The 19,329-nt window shown below is 38.8% G+C and overlaps 1 protein-coding gene across 2 annotated transcripts; it reads right to left on the bottom strand.

Moving 5' to 3' along the window:
- Positions 1-288: 288 nt before the first annotated feature.
- Positions 289-16,648, bottom strand: LACTB2 (lactamase beta 2). Of its 2 annotated transcripts, none has more exons than XM_074817547.1 (7): positions 16,388-16,648; positions 15,674-15,837; positions 14,264-14,387; positions 10,146-10,324; positions 5,744-5,892; positions 4,100-4,181; positions 289-1,450 (listed from the first exon to the last, which is right to left on the bottom strand). In XM_074817547.1, the coding sequence occupies exons 1-7, from the start codon at positions 16,507-16,509 to the stop codon at positions 1,407-1,409; spliced, it is 864 nt and encodes a 287-aa protein (XP_074673648.1). In that variant the 5' UTR covers positions 16,510-16,648; the 3' UTR covers positions 289-1,406. The 2 variants fall into 2 exon arrangements, with proteins under 2 accessions (XP_074673648.1, XP_074673657.1); XM_074817556.1 differs by having other exon boundaries at positions 4,104-4,181.
- Between the last annotated feature and the right edge of the window lie 2,681 nt (positions 16,649-19,329).

The following is a 19,329-nucleotide window of genomic DNA, read 5'->3' as shown; positions in this document are numbered from 1 at the left end:
AGCTGATTAGAACAAATGTCAATAACTTCATAAAATAATCACAGAATTGTCTAGGTTGGAAAAGACCTTGAAGATCATCTAGTCCAACCATTAACCTAACACTGACAGTTCCCAACCTCACCATATCCCTCAGCGCTATGTTGACTCTTAAACACCTCCAGGGATGGGGACTCCACCACCTCCCTGGGCAGCCCATTCCAACGCCTAACAACCCATTAGGCTTAATAATTATTAAGACATGCCTTAAATACCCAAACATATGGATGTCTCACAAATGAAGGTACAGGATTTAACAGTGGAAGATTTTCAAGGATATATATTTCTCTTTGGTACTTTCAAACATCTCATATCTGATTTTTTTTAAGGTTGAGCCAGAATTAAAAGAAGTGTATACATCATAAAAACTTCACACACTTCGAATACACAAAGTAATGCAAACATTCGTACACTATTCTGAAAGTTTAAGCTACACAGAGAACAGAACTTGCAGTTTAATCTTCAAATATTGTATTTTAAAACACTATACAGTATCTTACAACCAAGTACAACCTTTAGTTAAAATATTTGTAGTTTAAATGGATTTAACAGCTTGTTAGTTACAAAATGATAGACAAACAACTTCATATGGTAATACATATCTCAATTTATACAGCTTTTTAATCACATTCTTGCAGAATCTTATAAGGTAAAGAATTCAAGCGTCTTCTCCAACTCTGCACATTTTTTGACATGGATTAGGTAAAATGAATGTATACTTTGAATTCCACAGAAATGGTGTTTCCGCCAGAAAACAGAGAAGTCTGGAATTACTTTCAGTGTTTGTTAAAACCTATTGCAGTGAGCAACCAGCAAATATATGCACAGGCAGCTAAATTAGAAAAGGAATATAAACCCCAGTATTTACATCTGTTAACAAAAATAACTTGGTTTTTAGAATGTACAGATAACTTGTTAGAAAATCACTTTTTGAAAATCACAAGCAAATGAAAACAGGTTTAAAATAACATTTTTTCTATTCTTGTTACTAGAGATTTTTTATATATCTGATTTACTAAGTTTATAATATTGCTTTATAATATTGTAATATTAAGTTTATAAGACCCTGCTATTTGTTTTCTGCCACCACTGATAAAGCTGGATATTTTATAGCAGAGGTAACATTCAGTTCTTCACACTCATTCCATTTTATTAGCTCAGTACTTATCAGGTCATTTTGAAAATTCCTGTAAAGAAGAATATGAAAAACATTATTTAACTGACTGTAACATTGGTTTGAAATGGTGTTGCCACTGTTTAAAAAAAAGGAAGAATTAGTATTTATTTTACATATCATCTGAGCTCATCATTCTATTTTTTCATGCAGCAACTGTGCAGATTAAAAATATTCTTGAGCAATCTTGCGTAATTTATAAATTGTTTCTCCATCTGAAGTTGGGAGACGTGTCATGTGCTGTTAAGAAAAAAAGACCAAATTAGTCACAAAGTAACACTTAGATGCTATATATAAACATTATAGACTATCTCAAACTTAACCTGTACATGCATATGCATGTCTATACATGGCATTTTTTATTAAAACTACTGGAATACTTTCCTTCAGGCCAGTGTTGGGTTTTAATGGAAGGTGATAAACATTAACTGTTTCACAGTGTAACCTAGCAATATAAACAATGATTAATAAAAAAGTGTTTAATAATCCCACAGTTATTGAAAGTTCAGAATATTAAAAATTCTAGATATTAAGAAATTTGAGGTAGCAGAACAATTGTTGCATTTTCTGAAATTTATGAACTTCAGAGGAAAAAAATTTGTGCTGCCAAATTAAGAACAGTCAAATTATTTTTCTCTCTTCATCAGCTGTGTTTTAAAAACGTGAAACAATGACCAAGATACTTATATCCAAACATGGGAGAAAGCTTACATGCCCATATCGTACCATGCTCAAGACATTATTTTTCTGAGTGAGAAAAGCAAATCTGTAAAGGCAGTATCACTCCTAATTCAAGTTATAAAAGTTATGTACCAACATAAACTGCAATTTCTAGAATGAAGTGGTGAATTAATGACTGCAGCAGACAGCATATGGCCGTAATTTGTACTGAGTAACTCTCTTGTAAGGTTGTAATATGCCTGTCACATTCATTACGGATACTGACAACATGGTTCTTTGGAAAAATATTTTGTGAAAATTAAGCAGACAGTGTTATGACTGCAACTTGAGTCTTCCATAATGAGAACAATACTTGAAATACTGCAACTCGGGACTATGTGGAAAGGACATCATATCAAAACCAAATGAACAACTACTATTGGTACACAAACATTGTATGCTACATGCTCAGAAACAAAAGAATCAATTTTCCTTCCCAGGTGTCCTTAATTTGAACTGAAAAACTGACAAAGGTCACATGATGTTAAGGGTTTATCACAGATCTGGGTCTAAGCTTGTATTTAGAAATTAAGCAACTGTTTTCACACAACAGAGACCAGCACTGAAAAACCCCAAGTGTTCTGATGAGATTGCTTTCCTCCCTCTCTGGGAGCTCAAATTGAAGATTAAAAAACAAAATAAACCAAAAAACTTTAAAGCACATTTCTTGTGCTTCATGGAGAGCAGGAGCACACAGCTGAAGCAAGGCCCTCCAACTGGAGTAGGAGAGTCACAATAATTCTTCCAATTAGTATCTCCTCTAGCTATTTAAACTTTCTAATAATTTCAAGCAGTTGCTACTTTGTGAACAGCCTGAAGATCCCTATCTGCTGTCTCCGAAGGTGATTTCTGAGGAAAACTGAGCTGGTTTTGTCCAGTAAGCATGAGAAAGGTGTTCTGGGAGAAGGGGAAGGGAAGACCCCCTGGCTTAAGAGATGAAAGTCACTAGCTCACTCTAATTAATTCCTGGACTTTTAAGATGCATACACACAGTCTTCTGTAGGGAAGACTGCAAGTCTACCTTTACAGAGAAAGCTAATTTATCCACTACTTCATCTAAACAGAAAATGCTGTTGCTTGAGCTACTTTGGTAGTGAAAGGAAGGGATAAATAGACAACAGCATCTGATACCCCAGAGGAATCTTGTGGAGCCAAACTGGAGAAATGTGTAGGTCAATAACGTTAATAACCAAAAATTGAGATCACATTTAAAAGCTGGTGCAGTAAGTGTCATCCTGGTAAGCCTTCATGGCATTCTGCACAAAATATACTTGAAGATATCATTTTCTGAACTTCAGTAATGACTGTATTCATGCGACTCTAGACATTTTCTAGAAGCAGGTCATCATTACTACAAAAATTAAGTCTCAACTGTTCACACAATTAGTACGTAGTAGCTGATTTATCCTTAAAATAAACAGAAGGTCTAAGTTGGAAAAAATACACTAATTTCAAGTTGTTACTCAGATCGGTAAATGCCGAAAATTTGAAACAGTTGTAAATATTCATGTAATTATTTAAGTAGACAGTCCTGGGTGCAGTTATGTAATGTACAGACAGAAGTATTTTCCTTAGCTTCTGGCTGAATAACTTCTCCACATGCGCATGCCATTACAGAAACAGAATACTTCACCTTGTTCGCTAAAAGTAAAGGCACGATGTAAAAACAATAAACTAAATATAGTTGCTCTACTTCAGTACTGCACTAATCGGAAATTGTAAAAATTTACACCGCATGATTTTAACCATCCCTAGAACACATACATGCAACAATATGCATTTAGGAAAGGCAGAAACGTAAAATGTAATCCCATAAAATGCTATGTACATGCATGTTTAGCTATGAATTTCAGAAAATACAGAGATGTATAAACACTAGCATTAGGAATGTATTCCATGGTATGTTTTAAATGAAAATGTAAAGGTATATGCATTGCAGTAATCTGTGCTCTAAGCATGTCACAAATACTTTATAAAATATTTTCTAAAAGTTTGGAAATACTGTATAGCCAGAGGCTTTTTGTATATAATTCTACTTCAGTTGTCTGAAGGACAGCTACTACAACTAATTGCAGGTTTTTTTTCCCCCTGGGAAATAATGCACTAAAATATAATGAGAAACAGTATATAGAAAATCAAAATGAAAATGACCCTCTACCCACAACTTACACACTTTTCCTTCTTTTTCCAACTTCTTCAAGTGGACTAGGAGGTTATTTTCTGCTGCTGGAAGTAAATTTTCAGGGATCTCCTAATGGGAACACAAATACGCATTTTGTATTTGTTTAAATATCTCCCAATTATTTTTTTCAATATATGGAACTCATAGTTCAACATAGATCTTCCTCTTCTGAATTGCTATGTTGAACATTCAGTTAGTTATATAATGACAACAAACTGAAATGAGTAAATCAATTTTACACCGTTAAACTAGTAGCCTAAAAACACACTTTAGTTTACTTCCCTCGTTTTTTTGCATTATCCATTTGTATTATGCAAACTTTGGCCAACACTAAGACTGTGCTCTTCTGAGCTTGGTCTGCACTGGGTCAGCATTTTTAAAGACAAATTTAGAGATGCATTTCTCCACCGATACCTATCACTTCTATTCCACAACAATATTTGCATGGGTTTAAATATCCTTTAACAATTAGCATCTATAAATGAGTGAACAATTTAAAAATACAACAGCTTGAGGAGGACAAAATGTCTCTTAAAATTTGTAATGCCCACTAGGTAAAAAACAATTAGATTTCTCAAAATCCTCCTTTCCAGCCCTATCATCCTAAAAGCAAAGCCTTCTTTTTGAAAATTAAAAAAGTTCTCCTCCAAATAACACGAGTCTGGCAGGAAAATTCACTAGAAAACTAGCTCAATAAATTGTGAATCTTCAAAAAGCTTGAAAAGAATACACTTTCATTTTTAATATGAAAGCTTTAGTAGTACTGAGAAAATTCTTATCCTATAGGGACAAGTGGTTTGTGATTTAGAGGAACATGTGCATGGCTTATACTTAAAAGCTGTTGTTGTTCAGGCAGGAAAACTGCAGGAGCTAAACAGCCACAGGTAACGGGTACATCAGCACTGCAAAATGTTCAATGTGGTGTAGTCAATTCTTTTGGAAACTGGGGATCAGCAGAACCATGAAAAATGAGTTGTGAAGCTGTTACAGACCTATTCACAGGCCACTGCCACAGGCAATTTAGACATCTTCCTCTGAAGCAAATGCTGTAACTTTTATCTCTACTTGCTAGGAGGGGTAACCCCCATATCACATGTACAAATTACTGAGGTTACATGAAGAATGATGAAATCGCAAATAAGTACTCTCATGTCTGCCTAATGACACAAGCTACCCAACTTCTGAGCACAATATCCATCTCTGTGGAACTGTGGTCCTCCTGCACCCTCCTGCAGACGGATAAACCAGGAACTAGAATTTCTAAACAATCTTTCAGGAGACTCCAAACACACTTTGACAAATCAACAATTAACAGTCATCTCATACTTTTCACTTAGAACCAAGCACTACAACTTTATTTTTGCTTGGTCCTATGAAACTGTGCTTAGGACCATCTAGGTAGTGAAATAAGAAGTTTGTAAGAATCATCCAGGCCCCACTCCAATGAAGTGCTTAAACAATACAATTTAAATGCAAAGTCATCTATGAAATCTGAACAAGCAGATTTTTTTTTTTCTCTTTTAAAAAGCCACCATGGTCTTCACTCAAACACTTAAACTGTTACATACAATTTTATGAACATAACCTCAATTTTCTTTAGTTTGATCTAAAAACTTTTTATCAACAATTACCTTGTATACTATCTTTACAAGCTCCGAGGATGTATATGATTTTCCAGCATTCTTCTGGAAAACACTTAGAATTTGCTGTTCACGTGCTGTTCGGTGAGAAATGTAGCTTTGGATTCTAGTATTTGCATCATGTACTACTGGGCCATGACCTAAATCAAAACACATGTACCAGAGCACTTGTCACTTAAATTTGGAATTAAGCATGCTATTGAATAATTGATTCATTCTTATGTAAACTCTGGTAGACTTAAAAGTCATAATAAAGGCGCAGCACCTGTACATACTACCCTGTCAGAGTAACCTTGATGTTAAATTGCAAGACACTCTTTGCATGTTTTTTGGTTTGGTGGTTTGGGGTTTTTTGCATATAAATAGGCTAAAATTAAGTTTGAATTTCTGCACCACAGTCTGAAATTGAAAAGCATTACAATGGAAAGGAAGCATTAGGATCTGAAAAGTGTGAATGGGGAGAGGGAATACTTCAGATGAGATAAGGAAAGCAAGGGAAGACTACTTCAGGCTATTAAAAAAAAAAAAAGGAAAGAAGTTCACTGCTGAACAGATTTTAAAGATGAAATTCAGATTACTATATTACCTCTGTCTGCCTGTCTCACTCTCCCCAAAAGATACTGATGATTTCAACTGATACTGGTCTTTGAACAGTAGTGGCTGAGGTGAAGGACTCATGTACTACTGTCCTGTTGTGGGGCTATCTAGCAAACACAGGGGCAACAGAAGTAACATCTTTAATTGCGACAGATAAATGTTCCAGGACAGATCTTCCAAACTGACTCACACACAGTACTTTATACCCTTAAGAACATACTTTCATAAGTATGATCAAAAAAATTAATTGAAGACAAATCAGTGAGCCAATAGGAATGTGTCAGAGCAGAAATAAGCAATGCACAAGGAAGGTTGTGTGTGGACCTTTTTATCTGGCTGGTTAATAAACAAAACACACGTTTTTTCCTGGACTTACTGTGGCAGATCAGAAATGTTCAACTTACTGAAAGGTCTTTGAATCAAATTAGAAAAAGGCTTAATTGGTAAAGCACTAAGCTTTGTGGAAAAATCAAATACTGCCTCATGATACGCTAAAATGACAGATGAAATTAAAATGTTTTTCAGACATGAGTTACATGCACAGAAATTAAACTTAATGTTTTACCTATAGAGAAATTTACTTACATGAATATTCATCATGCTTTTTATAGCAAGGTTTCCTATTTCTTTGCCTGTATACCTCACTTGAAGTAGCAGCAGAAACTTCCAGCTCTGCCAGTCTAAACTCCAAATAATTTATAAAATGAGAGAACAGAAACTACTGTGAAAAACATAGCTTTCTCTTAGAAGTCATTTGGTATCATCCAAATCAGGCATTTTCTTTTGAGGTTCTCTGAATATTTAAAAAAAATCATCATATTCTTTAGTTGTACTTTTGGGTTAACTGACTAAATGGATTTTTAGTTTTAAGGCTTTTAAAACTAGAGCTTATTCTGCCTGAGGACAGGCAGCTTACAGAAAAAGAGCAACTACTTTTTCATGTTTTGACTATCTGTGAAATAAGTGTCAAAGGAAACCTATCCTTCAGCAAGTCAAAATATTTATGTGTATCTCAACTTATACACTCACTTCAGCAGATTTGAAATTACTAAATACACACTGAAGCTTACCTTGTATAGAGTGTAAAGATAGTATAATAATAATAAAAGATATGTAACATGTAAATATACAATTATTCTGTCATAGGCACATATATTTAATGGTTTCAAACATCTTTAATTTGAAGCTATTATTCCTTACAAAATAAATTACAAATATAACAGTATCTCTAGTACATATGTTACCATTTAGAAAAACAAAAGTTTAAATTTAGAAAAAAACATCAAGATATATAGAGCAGAGACTATAATGGTAACTGTCCATTCTCTTGCATTCTCTAATAACAGAAGTCATATTAAAGTATTCAAATTAAGGCCTGCACACGGAATCACAAGGCAGTCTTAAAACCAGTCTCTGCTCTTCCAAGTGATTTAATTGACTTAGACTACAAGACCAATGTCAGTACCTGGAATGGAAGACACGTTTTAAAAAGTTAAAAACATTTAATATCCATTACATCATCTGATCCACAGCCATTGCGTATGCATATGCATACATTAAAATTATGTCAGAAAGCTTGGAACTAAATCCACATGTGGATCTTTCCCATCCATAATTTTTCAGGGACAGCAACACAATTAACTTCACCAATAAATAAATATCTGCATAAATGTAAAATGTTTCTGAGTTTGTGAAATAGATCTCTCAAAATATGACTGCCTTTCCAATAGTTTAGACTTTATATCAGACAGCTTTATATTATTTCAGACCTCTGTATAGCCCAGATGATCAGAAACAGTAAGTTTTTATTCTTATAACACCCTGTGAAGTAATATAGATTTCTCTTACTTTACAGTAAATTAAAGCTCAAAGGATAAAAATAATTTGCTTATGAAACCTTGCACAGATTCCTAACTCCAGTACCGTTTTTTCTGTATTATCAAGGAGCATCGTTTATTATTACAGGATGGGGAGCCCTCTGCTGACTAAAATGCCCTTTTCTGGACCCAAGGATTCTCATCAACTATCGGCTGTAAATAGACTGTCATGAGTATCCTGCCTGAAGTCATCTTCACATTAAAATAAAAAAGAAACATGGAAGGGGAAGGATTGGGCAAAATTCAGCTACTCACACCTAGCCAGCAGTCAGCTTGTTACAAAAATTCATGCTCCTCTACATCTAATCTGAGGCTGCAATTTAAGTGCTAAAGCATGGATGGAGAACAGACAAACAGTTCAAGAATTATGAAGACCTAAAACTGCAATAAAGTCAAAGTACTGAGTTTATACAGAACTGGTAAAGCAAACCACCTTCTGCTATAGTTACCATTTTACTGTAATAGACACCAATAATATAAACAATTGTTCTGATTGGGCAATAGTTATCTTTTACACAATTGCACGCACATTTTGTGATGCATGGATTAGCTCCAAACCATCTCAATACTTAGCTACTCATCACTGAAAATGCATAATATCCAACTGGCTTCCTAATGGCACCTACAGCATGAACATACTTACAACAGTGTAGCAAATAGTTACAGATAAATGGCACAAATATTCAACCTTTGTGAATGTGTAATCTAGATAAATATTGATTAGGGAGAGAGGGAAATACAACAGATAAAACCGATAAACCCAATAGAATTTGGCATATATTGGGTTTTGGAAGGCAGAAATTCAATTAGAGCAACAGACTTTGTTTTGTAGGTATTTAAGAAATAAAATAGAACATTTAATTCATCAAGAGACTGAGATTCTGAAGGCTATTCTTAGTTTTACCAGTAGTTAAGTCAATAACTATGAGCAAGTCACTATTTCTGTCGATGTCAGCCTCCACATCCCTGGAATATCTATAGTGGTATTTTTCTTAAATAGCATTTTTATGATTAGATCTTAAAGCACTTAAAGAACACCTACTTCAAAACAAGCATATCTTAAGAATGAACACAAAAGAGATTTGGTTATGTAGGCTAAACATAGATGGTTAATGGAGGAAGATAGAACTGAGAATGTAGACACAGTTGCTCAGAATAAGTTGAAGAAAATGAAACAGAATAAATCAGAAAGAATCCTGAGATGTAGCTCTGAAAAATCAAATAAGGAGCTTAAACCTTAGCTACATAATGAATTCTTAAAATCCAGTCTTGTCAAACAGGTAAGTGCTTTATATGAAAAGTAAATACATTCCCAAGGTTTGGGGGAGATAGAGGAAAAAAATTAAAGCAAAGTCATAGACTGAATGAATCAGCAACTTATTTTTAGAACATGACGTTTGACCTCTTGGTTCTTGTTCAAATTTAAGCTAAGTCATTAACTAAGACAACCATCTGACAGTTCTGCAGCTTTCCGAGATTGATTTATGCTGCAAAGGACAGACACCCCTCAAAAAACATTACTAGGTTACTCACATTGTAGTGTATGTGGGGATGCAAAGGACCAAAAGAATGACTCTTATTTTTGCTTCCAGGGTAACATTAAGGTGTGTGGATAGAGTAATATAAGAAAACCAAAGTTGCTGCATGATTCCAACAGTGAAAGATTCTGGCCTCTGTATGCTCTGGGCTCAGAAGCACAAGATTCACCCTCAAATGGAGAAACCTCAGGAAGGAAAGGTATCTACCATTGAAAAATTTTCAAGTCTTGCCATAAAGTCATCTTAGCTTAGCACTAGACACATATTACGTAATGAACGTGAATTGTTACACTAGTAATTTTAATAAAAGTTCTCAAAATCTTAGAGGAGATATTAAAAATTATATAGTAAAACAGAGCAGTTAAAAATAGAACCACTTACCTGGATATATTAAATTTAGTTTCATTTGTAACAACCTTTTCAAAGTTTTCATGTAATCATACAGGTCTTCAATTACAGTTGTTCCTTCCCCTAAAATACAGTCACCAGAAAACAGAGCATTTTCTTCTTCTAGATGTAAAGCCATATGATCATCAGTGTGTCCAGGCGTATATAACACTCTGTTTAAAGAACAACAACAAAAAAGCATGTTTTTCATACTGCATATATGCTTCATTTTCAGAAGCTAGAAACACATGATAAAAATCATACACTTACGAAGTAGCCCACAACAAGAACCAGAAAGAAATAGACCAAAAAAGGCTGAAATGTCGATGCAAACAGGGTATCACTTGGTCTAATCCCAGTCCATTTTCTTATACTATGTAGAGAACACTGCTCACCATCTCTAACATGCTTTTACTTACATGATGCATCATAATAAAAGGGCATTAAGGGAGCTGGCTAGTCATGTAGAATTTGTGTTACACAGGGCTTTACTCTGAAGTTTTAAAAAAGAAAAATTGACACGTTATCTCCAGATGGAAACGTGTGAAGTTCTTGACATACACCTTGCACTTCAGGAGACAGAAATTTATTTTTCCTTGAAAGCCCCATGACACAGTGCAGCTGAGCTGTCAAATACAAGGAATCATGGTCTTTTAGCTGTTCTACCTGCAGATCGTTAAACATCTGAATGGTAAGGACTTAGGACCCCACAGCTTGAAGGAGTACTGCATTCCAACGCAGCGAAGGGTGAACAGATAATTGATATGTACATAGCAACCTGAGTTGCTAAGGAGCTGCACCGCAGTGTCCTTTCACTATGATTTTTGAAAGGCAGAAGGCCTCATGCTGAGGCTGATTCCAAGTGAAAGTAACACAACTCAGACCAGCATCCCTGCTGAAATTCAGCAGCATCTTCTTCTTAAAGGCAGATGCATGAAAGCAGCGATCAGGAACCAACAGAGCTGGTGCCAAGCGTGGTGTACAGGCCAAGCAAAGCAGCACCCAGCCACATCTGTGCAGGGCTGGGAGGCCACAAGCACAGCACCATCTCCTGCAATGACTTCCAGCTCTTACTGGAATTCAGCAGAAAGCAAGTGAGCCATTGTCCTGCGGAGGCAACATAAAAATCAAGCTGATGGGTTGCATCTTGCCCTCATCTGAAGTGGTATCCTCCAGTTCTTGATGAAACATTACCAGGAAGCTTAACCACTAACATGGAAAAACAAAGGAAAAAGAACCCAACGCTGCCTGGCACACCTTGAAAATCTGAAGATCGCTAACTAAAATTTAACATGCAGATACTGCTATTTTGGAACCAGTGGTGGATCTAAGAGTATCCTTAAGGTGCTTACTGAATTGACCAGGTGAGAACACCTGCTTTTAGCATAAAGTTCGGCTGCATTACCCCAAACTTCAAATGTGCCACCCCTGTCTGACTTGGATTCAAATTTAGCAAGTTGTTTTCCATGTCTAAATTGATTCTGTCCAAACATGGGCCACTTAGAGTAGTGATAGATCTTCATTAGTCAACATAATACTCTCCATGTTGTTTTTTTTTTTTTTTTTAAATAAAATGCTTTTGGTCAAATATATCCTTTGTTTTTACATTTTTTCTTCCAATCAGCCAGCTGGCATATTCTACAAGTGGGATATAATTCACATCTAAACTGAGGAAAACAAGCAAAATTTGTCCTTAGAAGAGTAATGCATTGTTAATGACAGAACTCTGGAAAAGAGCAGTCAGATCTTTTCTTTGTGTGTGTGTTTGTGTGAGGCAGAGTGGCTTTCTGTTTCAGACTCATTCAAGCTAACAAGACAGGCAACATGCTGCTCTCTCGGAAGAAGCCCTTCCAAATTGGCACCCTACAAAGAACCTGACAGGTTAAAACGTTGAAACTTTAAACCCTTAAGTATTAAAAGTTTTAGTGTCTGAGAAATATTTTTAAAGTAAAAAGAAATGCATGCTAAATAATCCATCCAGACTACCATAAACTTCCCCAATATATCAATTTTAGTAAGTGTGCTGGTTTTGGCTGGGAGAGGGTTAATTTCCTTCACAGTAGCTACTATGAGGCTATGTTTTGGATTTGTGCTGAAAACAGTGTTGCTAATACAGGAATGTTTTCCTTACTGCTGAGCAGTCAAGGCCTTTTCTGCTTCTCACCCCACCCCACCAGTAACAAGACTGGGGGTGCACAAGAATTTGGGAGGGGACACAGTCAGGACAGCTGACCCCAGCTGACCAAAGGGATATTCCATACCATATGATGTCATGCTCAGCATATAAAGCTGGGGGAAGAAGGAGGAAGGGGGAGATGTTTGGAATTATGGTGTTTTTTTTCCCAAGTAACCGTTAGGTGTGATGGAGCCCTGCTTTCCTGGAGGTGGCTGAATACCTGCCTGCCGATGGGAAGTGATGAATGAATTCCTTGTTTTGCTTTGCTTGCGTGTATGGCTTTTGCTTTACCTATTAAACTGTCTTTGTCTCGACCCATGAGTTTTCTCACTTTTACCCTTCCAGTTCTCTCCCCCATCCCACCAGGGAGGAGTGAGCAAGCAGCCACGTGGGGCTTAGCTGCTAGCTGGGGTTAAACTGCGACAGTCCTTTTTGGCACCCAGCACAGGTACCCCTCAAAGCATCTGTGGCTGTGCATGAGGTCACGCCAGAGCACCTCAAAGCGTGTGGCCATGGATAAGCCCACAAGAAAGCAGGCACATCCCTGCAGCCATGGGTAAGGCCATGCTGGAGCAGGTTCACTCCTGAAGGGACTGTGGCTGTGGGTAGGGACAGGCTGGAGTGGCTATTTCTCTGAAGGCATTGTGGCCCATGGAGAAGCCACGCTGGAACAGGTGCACCTCAAGGCCACTGTGGCTGTGTGTAAGTCTACACTGCAGCAGGTCGAGCCCTGAAGAGACCAGGGCAGATTGTTAAGGCTCCACTTGGAGCAAGTACACCCCTAAGGGATTGCATCTGGGGGTAAATCCAAGCCAGAGCAGGACAAGGGGAGGAGTTCATTGCAACGTGAAACCCTATAACATGGCTCAAAGGGACCAGGGTGGAGATTGTAATGGAAATACCTTTAAATTGTTGTAAGCTGGGATTTGAGTTGCATGTGTTGGGAATTACTACAGCAGGAACCACCCAAACCAGTGGAGGACAAGTCTTACAAGAAGCAGTGCCAAGTGTGGCAGCGACCTGACCTGAGTGTCCAGTAACTCCATGCAACACACCACCTCTCCTGTCCTGAGTGACCACCGTAACAGATGGAGCCCAAAGTCATGGACTAAATGAACTCAGTGGACATTTTGTGGACATTTTACAGGGGTGGTCCATAGACTAAGGGAATGATATCTGTGTACTCTATCAAAGGATGGGAAAGGGGGTGCTGGTTAATGAGGTTGTATTGGAGAGTGTGGGACCTGAGCATGATGTAAATGGTATGGACTAATGGGTGCAGAATGTGCTGGTTTTGGCTGGGATGGAGTTAATTTTTTTCATAGTAGCTAGTATGAGGCTATGTTTTGGATTTGTGCTGAAAACAGTGTTGCTAATACAGGGACGTTTTTACTGCTGAGCAGTGCTTACACAGAGCCAAGGCCTTTTCTTCTCCTCACCTCACACAGTCGGGACAGTTGACCCCAACTGACCAAAGGGATATACCACACCATATGACATCATGCTCAGCATATAAAGCTGGGGGGAGAAGGAGGAAGGGGGGGATGTTTGGAATTATGGTACTTGTCTTCCCAAGTAACCCAAAGCAAGTGAGCGGCTGTGTGGGACTTAGTTGCCGGCTGAGGTTAAACCACGACAAAGAGTGATGAGAAAGTATATTAAGTCCTATTTGATTTTCTCAGAGGAAATATTTTTCAAGGGAATTGTTCTTAATTTCTCTGCTGAGGCCAAAAACCAAAGGCTAATTCCCGATAATCTTTATCCATTAAAACAATTTCTTCATATAAACATATCCTGCTGGTTAATGATAGGAAGTCTACATGCATAAGTGTTGAAAAGATTAGATGTATGGATTGCCAATCATTAGAAGTTAGGGTACATACATGTGTCAAAATTCTGTAGAAAAAAAATCAAACTTGCAGAAATGGGTGTTTACCTGAGTGTGGCTCCCTCTGTCTGTATCACATCTCCCTCTTCAAGATAAAAATATTTATGTCCTCCTTCTATTATTTCTTCATGGTGAGGGACACGAGGAAGCTTACAGATGCGATATTCAGACTCTTTAAAGAAAGCAAAGAAAATGATGTTTTGAGTTTGTCACTAATAAAGCTAATTCCACAGAAAGGCATACTTTTTGAACAAGTACTATTAATTACTACACAGTATGAATAAAAAACAAGAAACAAGAAATTCTTTATGTTTATGAAGCAACCTTATTTCTGAGCCACAAACACTGAATAGTGAAAGCCATTGAAGCTGAATACTGTACTCTGTACCAGCAGCAATTTTGAAGATGAAAAAGCACAAGTGAAATTAATAATGTCAATAATTATTATATTTTACAAATGTTCCTTCTTGACTCATCAAGAGCCAAAAAAAAAAGTTTCTACAACATCACTAAGATTTCTGCACTCATGCTCTGCATTATGATTCACAGAAGCACCATTCAACGTTTGCCTAACAGTGGATGGAGGCTTTTTGACCTGCAACTTCCCTCAGTGTCTATCGTTCTGAATTGTGCATGAACTGCAAATGCCTTGGCTGAAACAGCTATGGATAGCAACCCATAAAGGTAATTATATCCCTTGCTAGTCTTTACAACCATACTCATGGGTTGACAAGACCAAAATCCTCACAAAGACACCAGTGTTGTTTTCAGTCATGGCCAGGCTTCTTTGCACATAAGCATCTGGCAATTTTACAAAATCTGACAAAGCCTGTGACAAAGCTTGTGATGAAGTCCGATGATGATAAGAACTGCAATATCCATGCTGCTTATTCTCTTCCCAGATACTGAAGCAGAAATGTCTCTTACTGTTTATCAACACAAAATGCACATTTTTAGATCAGAATGTACCTGCTGACTGCCCTGCCCTCTTCCTCCTCATGATCTGAGGCCTACAAATTTGTCAGCAATTACTAATGGTCTGCTGTAAGTTATGCTTGTTTCTTTTTCAGAGATTGAGTTATTTATTGTTTTTACACAAGGAAAAATAATAGTAAATTTGTCATTACTGTCAATATAGAAAGGAATGAGTATCAAGTTTTTCTCACATCTCTTAATATCATGCAAACTGCTGATGGCTATCTAGGTTGTCATTATTCACACGTAAGAAAAATTCACTATGAAGCTATGCACAGGTATTGAAGAAAAACGTTAGTACTACAACTACTATATTCAGATTATTTACTGCTCTCATTCTACACATTGCAACAGTATAATGAAATTACATATAGTTTATATGGAGATTCCAGAAGAATCCAGCTGATTTGCACAGCACTCTGTAAAAGTTTTTTCTTGATAAATATCTAACATTTGCAATAATATCTGAAATCTCTGGCCTACCATTAGGGATATTTGTGCAGATATCAGGTATTCCACCAGTATGATCACGATGCCAGTGTGTCACTAAAATTTCTTGAATTGAGATGTTGAATTCTGACAGCGCCTGCTTTAAACAGCCGATATATTCAGGAATAGCTGGCTCCCCAGTGTCAATAAGGACTCTTCTACACATGGAAAAAGCCAAAGCGAGAAAAAAAAACAGTGAGAGAATTGAGAGTGCTCACGTGACTGTTAAAGAATGTTAAAAAAAGAACCCAACATTGCATGGAAATGTTGTAATAATGGATGCCTCCATATTCCAGACGCCATCTCTTCCCTCCTTGATATTCTACCCCCGTAGCATAACAATTTACAAAGGAGGATAAATAATAAATGGAGTCCGCACATTTCCAACTACCGGACAAGTCGCAGGAGCTGCCGTTTCGTACCGCCGGGGAGCTGCAAGGCCCGAGGCGACGAACCCACCCCCGTCCCTCACGGAATTCTCGGCCGAACCGTCGCCCGGCCGAGCTCCTACATCCCGCCTGCCCAAGCCGCCTCCGGGCACCGGTCCCGAAAACTTAATGCCGTATTTTTAAAGTTTTTCTCCTCTTTTTTACCCTAATTAAGGGATTTCGGAACAGCCCGGTAGCCGCTTCTCGAGCCGGAGGCAACGCACAGGCCCCGAGCGCGACGGGGTAAGGGGCCGGCCCCGGCGCCGAAGAGGGTCGTTACCTGGGCCCGGTGCCCACCAGGTAGGTGTTGGTGCCCTGCAGAGTCATGGGCCCCGGGTTGCAGCCCAATACTCGCACCACTCGCGACGAAAGCCGCTCGATGCGCGGCAGCAGCGACACCATCTCTGCAGCAGCACCCCGCAAATCTTCCCCACTCCACACGCCCGGCTCCGCTCCCCTCACACCACCGCCGAAAGGCGAACGCGGAAACCACTATTCCCCCTACTCCGCCTCCCGGCGCCAGACGCGCAGCCTTCCGCCCGGCTGGGAGGCGGGGCGGCTGGGAGGCGGCTCAGTTGCCGCCCTCACTGAGGCGGATCCTCCTACCCCTGGGCTACGGAGGGGAGCGGGCGGGTTTTCGCTTAAAACTCGGCCTCTAGGAACGAAAACTGTGGTAATTCAGGGGAATAAAGGCGATGTTCTCCTTTGAGAGGTCGGTGCCTCGCTGCTGCGCATTGAGGGGTAGGACCCGGCTCCGCTGTCTTCTTCCTAAAGGTGGAAGGAATTTGTTGTAGCGACAGCTGCATCTGCTGTGTATTCTGAGAACGTGGCCACTTACGGCACATATAGGAGCTATACATGCTTCTGTATGCCATATAGGAGCTATCTAGGATTCAGCATTTTTAAGAAAATTGTAGACTTACTGGAGAGTGTGGAGCAAAGGGCCACTAAAGTCATGAAGGGACAGGAACATCTCTCTTGTGAGGAAATGCTGAAAGCTGGGACTGTCCAGCCTGGAGAAGAGAAGGCTCAGGGAGATTTCATCAATGTATATAAATTCCTGAAAAGAAGATGCATAGAGGATGGAGCTAGGCTCTGTCACAGGGCTGTTGCCTCCAGTCCTCTCATGGGGCCTGGTGCCAGGACCAGAGGCAGTGGACACACACTGAAACACAAGAGGTTCCCTCTGAACATCAGGAAACACTTTTTCACTGTGAGGGTGACGGAGCACTGGCACAGGTTGCCCAGGGAGGTTGTGGAGTCTCCATCCTTGGAGATACTCAAAAGTCGTGTGGCCATAGTCCTGGGCAGCCTGCTCTAGATGTCCCTGCTTGAGCAGGGAGGGCAGACCAGATGACCTCCAGTGATCTCTTCCCGCCTCAGCCATTCTGTGAAATTTTATCACTGTCATCAAAGTAGCAATACTGTGTTTGCAAACAGCATTCATTCTAGAGCCTGCAAGGTGCTGAAATTCACCTGTTTGGCTTTGCAGTGTCCCCTCTGAAACCCCTCATTTAATTGCCTTTCAACTGACACTGTTAGAGAAATTCAGGCAGACTTGTTCTCTCCCTAAAGTCCCTATAAATGAAGAATAAAGGTAGGTAATTTAACCTGAAATTAAAGCAGGTAATATTATTGTGGGGAACTTTAGCAGTATTAGAATTTCAAATATTATCGGATTGTTTTATACCTATATAAGATCCTATATATTACCTGTAACAAACAAATGTAAATTTATAAGGTGATGATAGCAACACAAAGCACAAGAAAGTGTTTGGTGGTAGCATAATTTTTGCTTAAATAGTTTTTCATGATACAAAAATAGAGTTGCAACCCTTATATGTGATCTGGGGCCATTTCTAGGATTTGCATGGGCAAACAGAACAGAATCCATGGTCATGGACAAACAGAACAGACTTCTGAAGGGGCAGAAATCCCCAAATATCATCTTGATAGGCAAACTTCCAAAAGACTTGTTGGATACAAACAACTCGGAGTACAGCATGGAACAGAAAAACGAAACTTCATGGCTTCAACAGAGCTTTGTAGCTTCATGAAACTTCAAAGTTTAAATTTTTTGGTTTGCTTAAATGCTACCATGGGCAAATAATACGTGCAATACATGCTGGGAGATGAGCTATTAAAGGCTTCAGCATGCTAACAAAGTTCTGCATCTTGCCATGCATGGACAAACTGGTGTTCCCCACTCTAACAGTAGTGTCTTTCGTCCTTCCCCTATTGCTGGTTCTTGGTCTGCCACAGACCCACTTGATGGCATTTGGCTTCCTGGGCAGCGCCAGGCAGAGGATGGGCCCTGCTACCTGCCCAGCCATGCCACACTTGCTAGCGTTGACTCACAAATCCAGATTTTCAGCTAGCCTCCAAGGCCTGAGAACAACGGGTGCCTTTCAGCTGCCTGGTCAGACAGCAGCGCTGCATCTTCACTGTCCAGGGAGCAACAGCATGCTTGCCTCTGGGCTGTTTCATCAGTGCTAACTTAGCTACAGTTAGTACACTTAAAGTGTTAGATAACCCTTCAGCTACATAAACAGTATGCATTAACTTGCTGTCACCCATTCAGCCAAAGTTTGCTTTGTGATGCACAAGAGGCTTGACAGCAGTGCTTTGTGCTGGCATATATTAGGCAGCAATTAAAAAAATCTGCTCCTGGGCATGGACTTTGATTGCAGCTGTTAATTGCCAGGTATCACAAAAGCCACAAACAGAATCTGTGCCACAGTACAGATACTGGCCATCCCTAAATTTAGGCCTTCAAGCCAATTTATTTGATTAACTGTTAAATCAAAACTTTACTTATTTGAGATATAAACCTATTATATTTGTTTTTTATTTTCAAGCTCATCAAAGCATGAACTACAGCCAACAGAAAGGATGTTTCAGGTCAAAGGAAAGAAGCCTTTCTATATGCAGGTATGCTGCTGAAGTAAGCAAGGCACCCCTATACACAATATTCCAGTCCCTTCCCATATCATTTTCCTGTATACTGTTTTATAAGAAACTGTGACTAGACCTGAACTTACCTAATCATGAGGTACCATACTATGCTAATTTTGTAGCACATGTGTATACCTATTTGGTAGTACATTCAACCCATTTTCAGTCCTTAGGTAAAGTTTAGTTGCTATGTCATTAGAAGGTACTACTTAAGCAAAGACAAGTTGTGTATTTCAGTGGCTTCCCATTTCTAAGAAAATTCTGAAA

The sequence above is a fragment of the Strix aluco genome, chromosome 1, assembly GCF_031877795.1.
Source record: "Strix aluco isolate bStrAlu1 chromosome 1, bStrAlu1.hap1, whole genome shotgun sequence".
Classification (NCBI taxonomy): Eukaryota; Metazoa; Chordata; class Aves; order Strigiformes; family Strigidae; genus Strix; species Strix aluco.
Note: the sequence above shows the minus strand (reverse complement) of the source record. Positions and strands in the feature narration are given on the sequence as shown.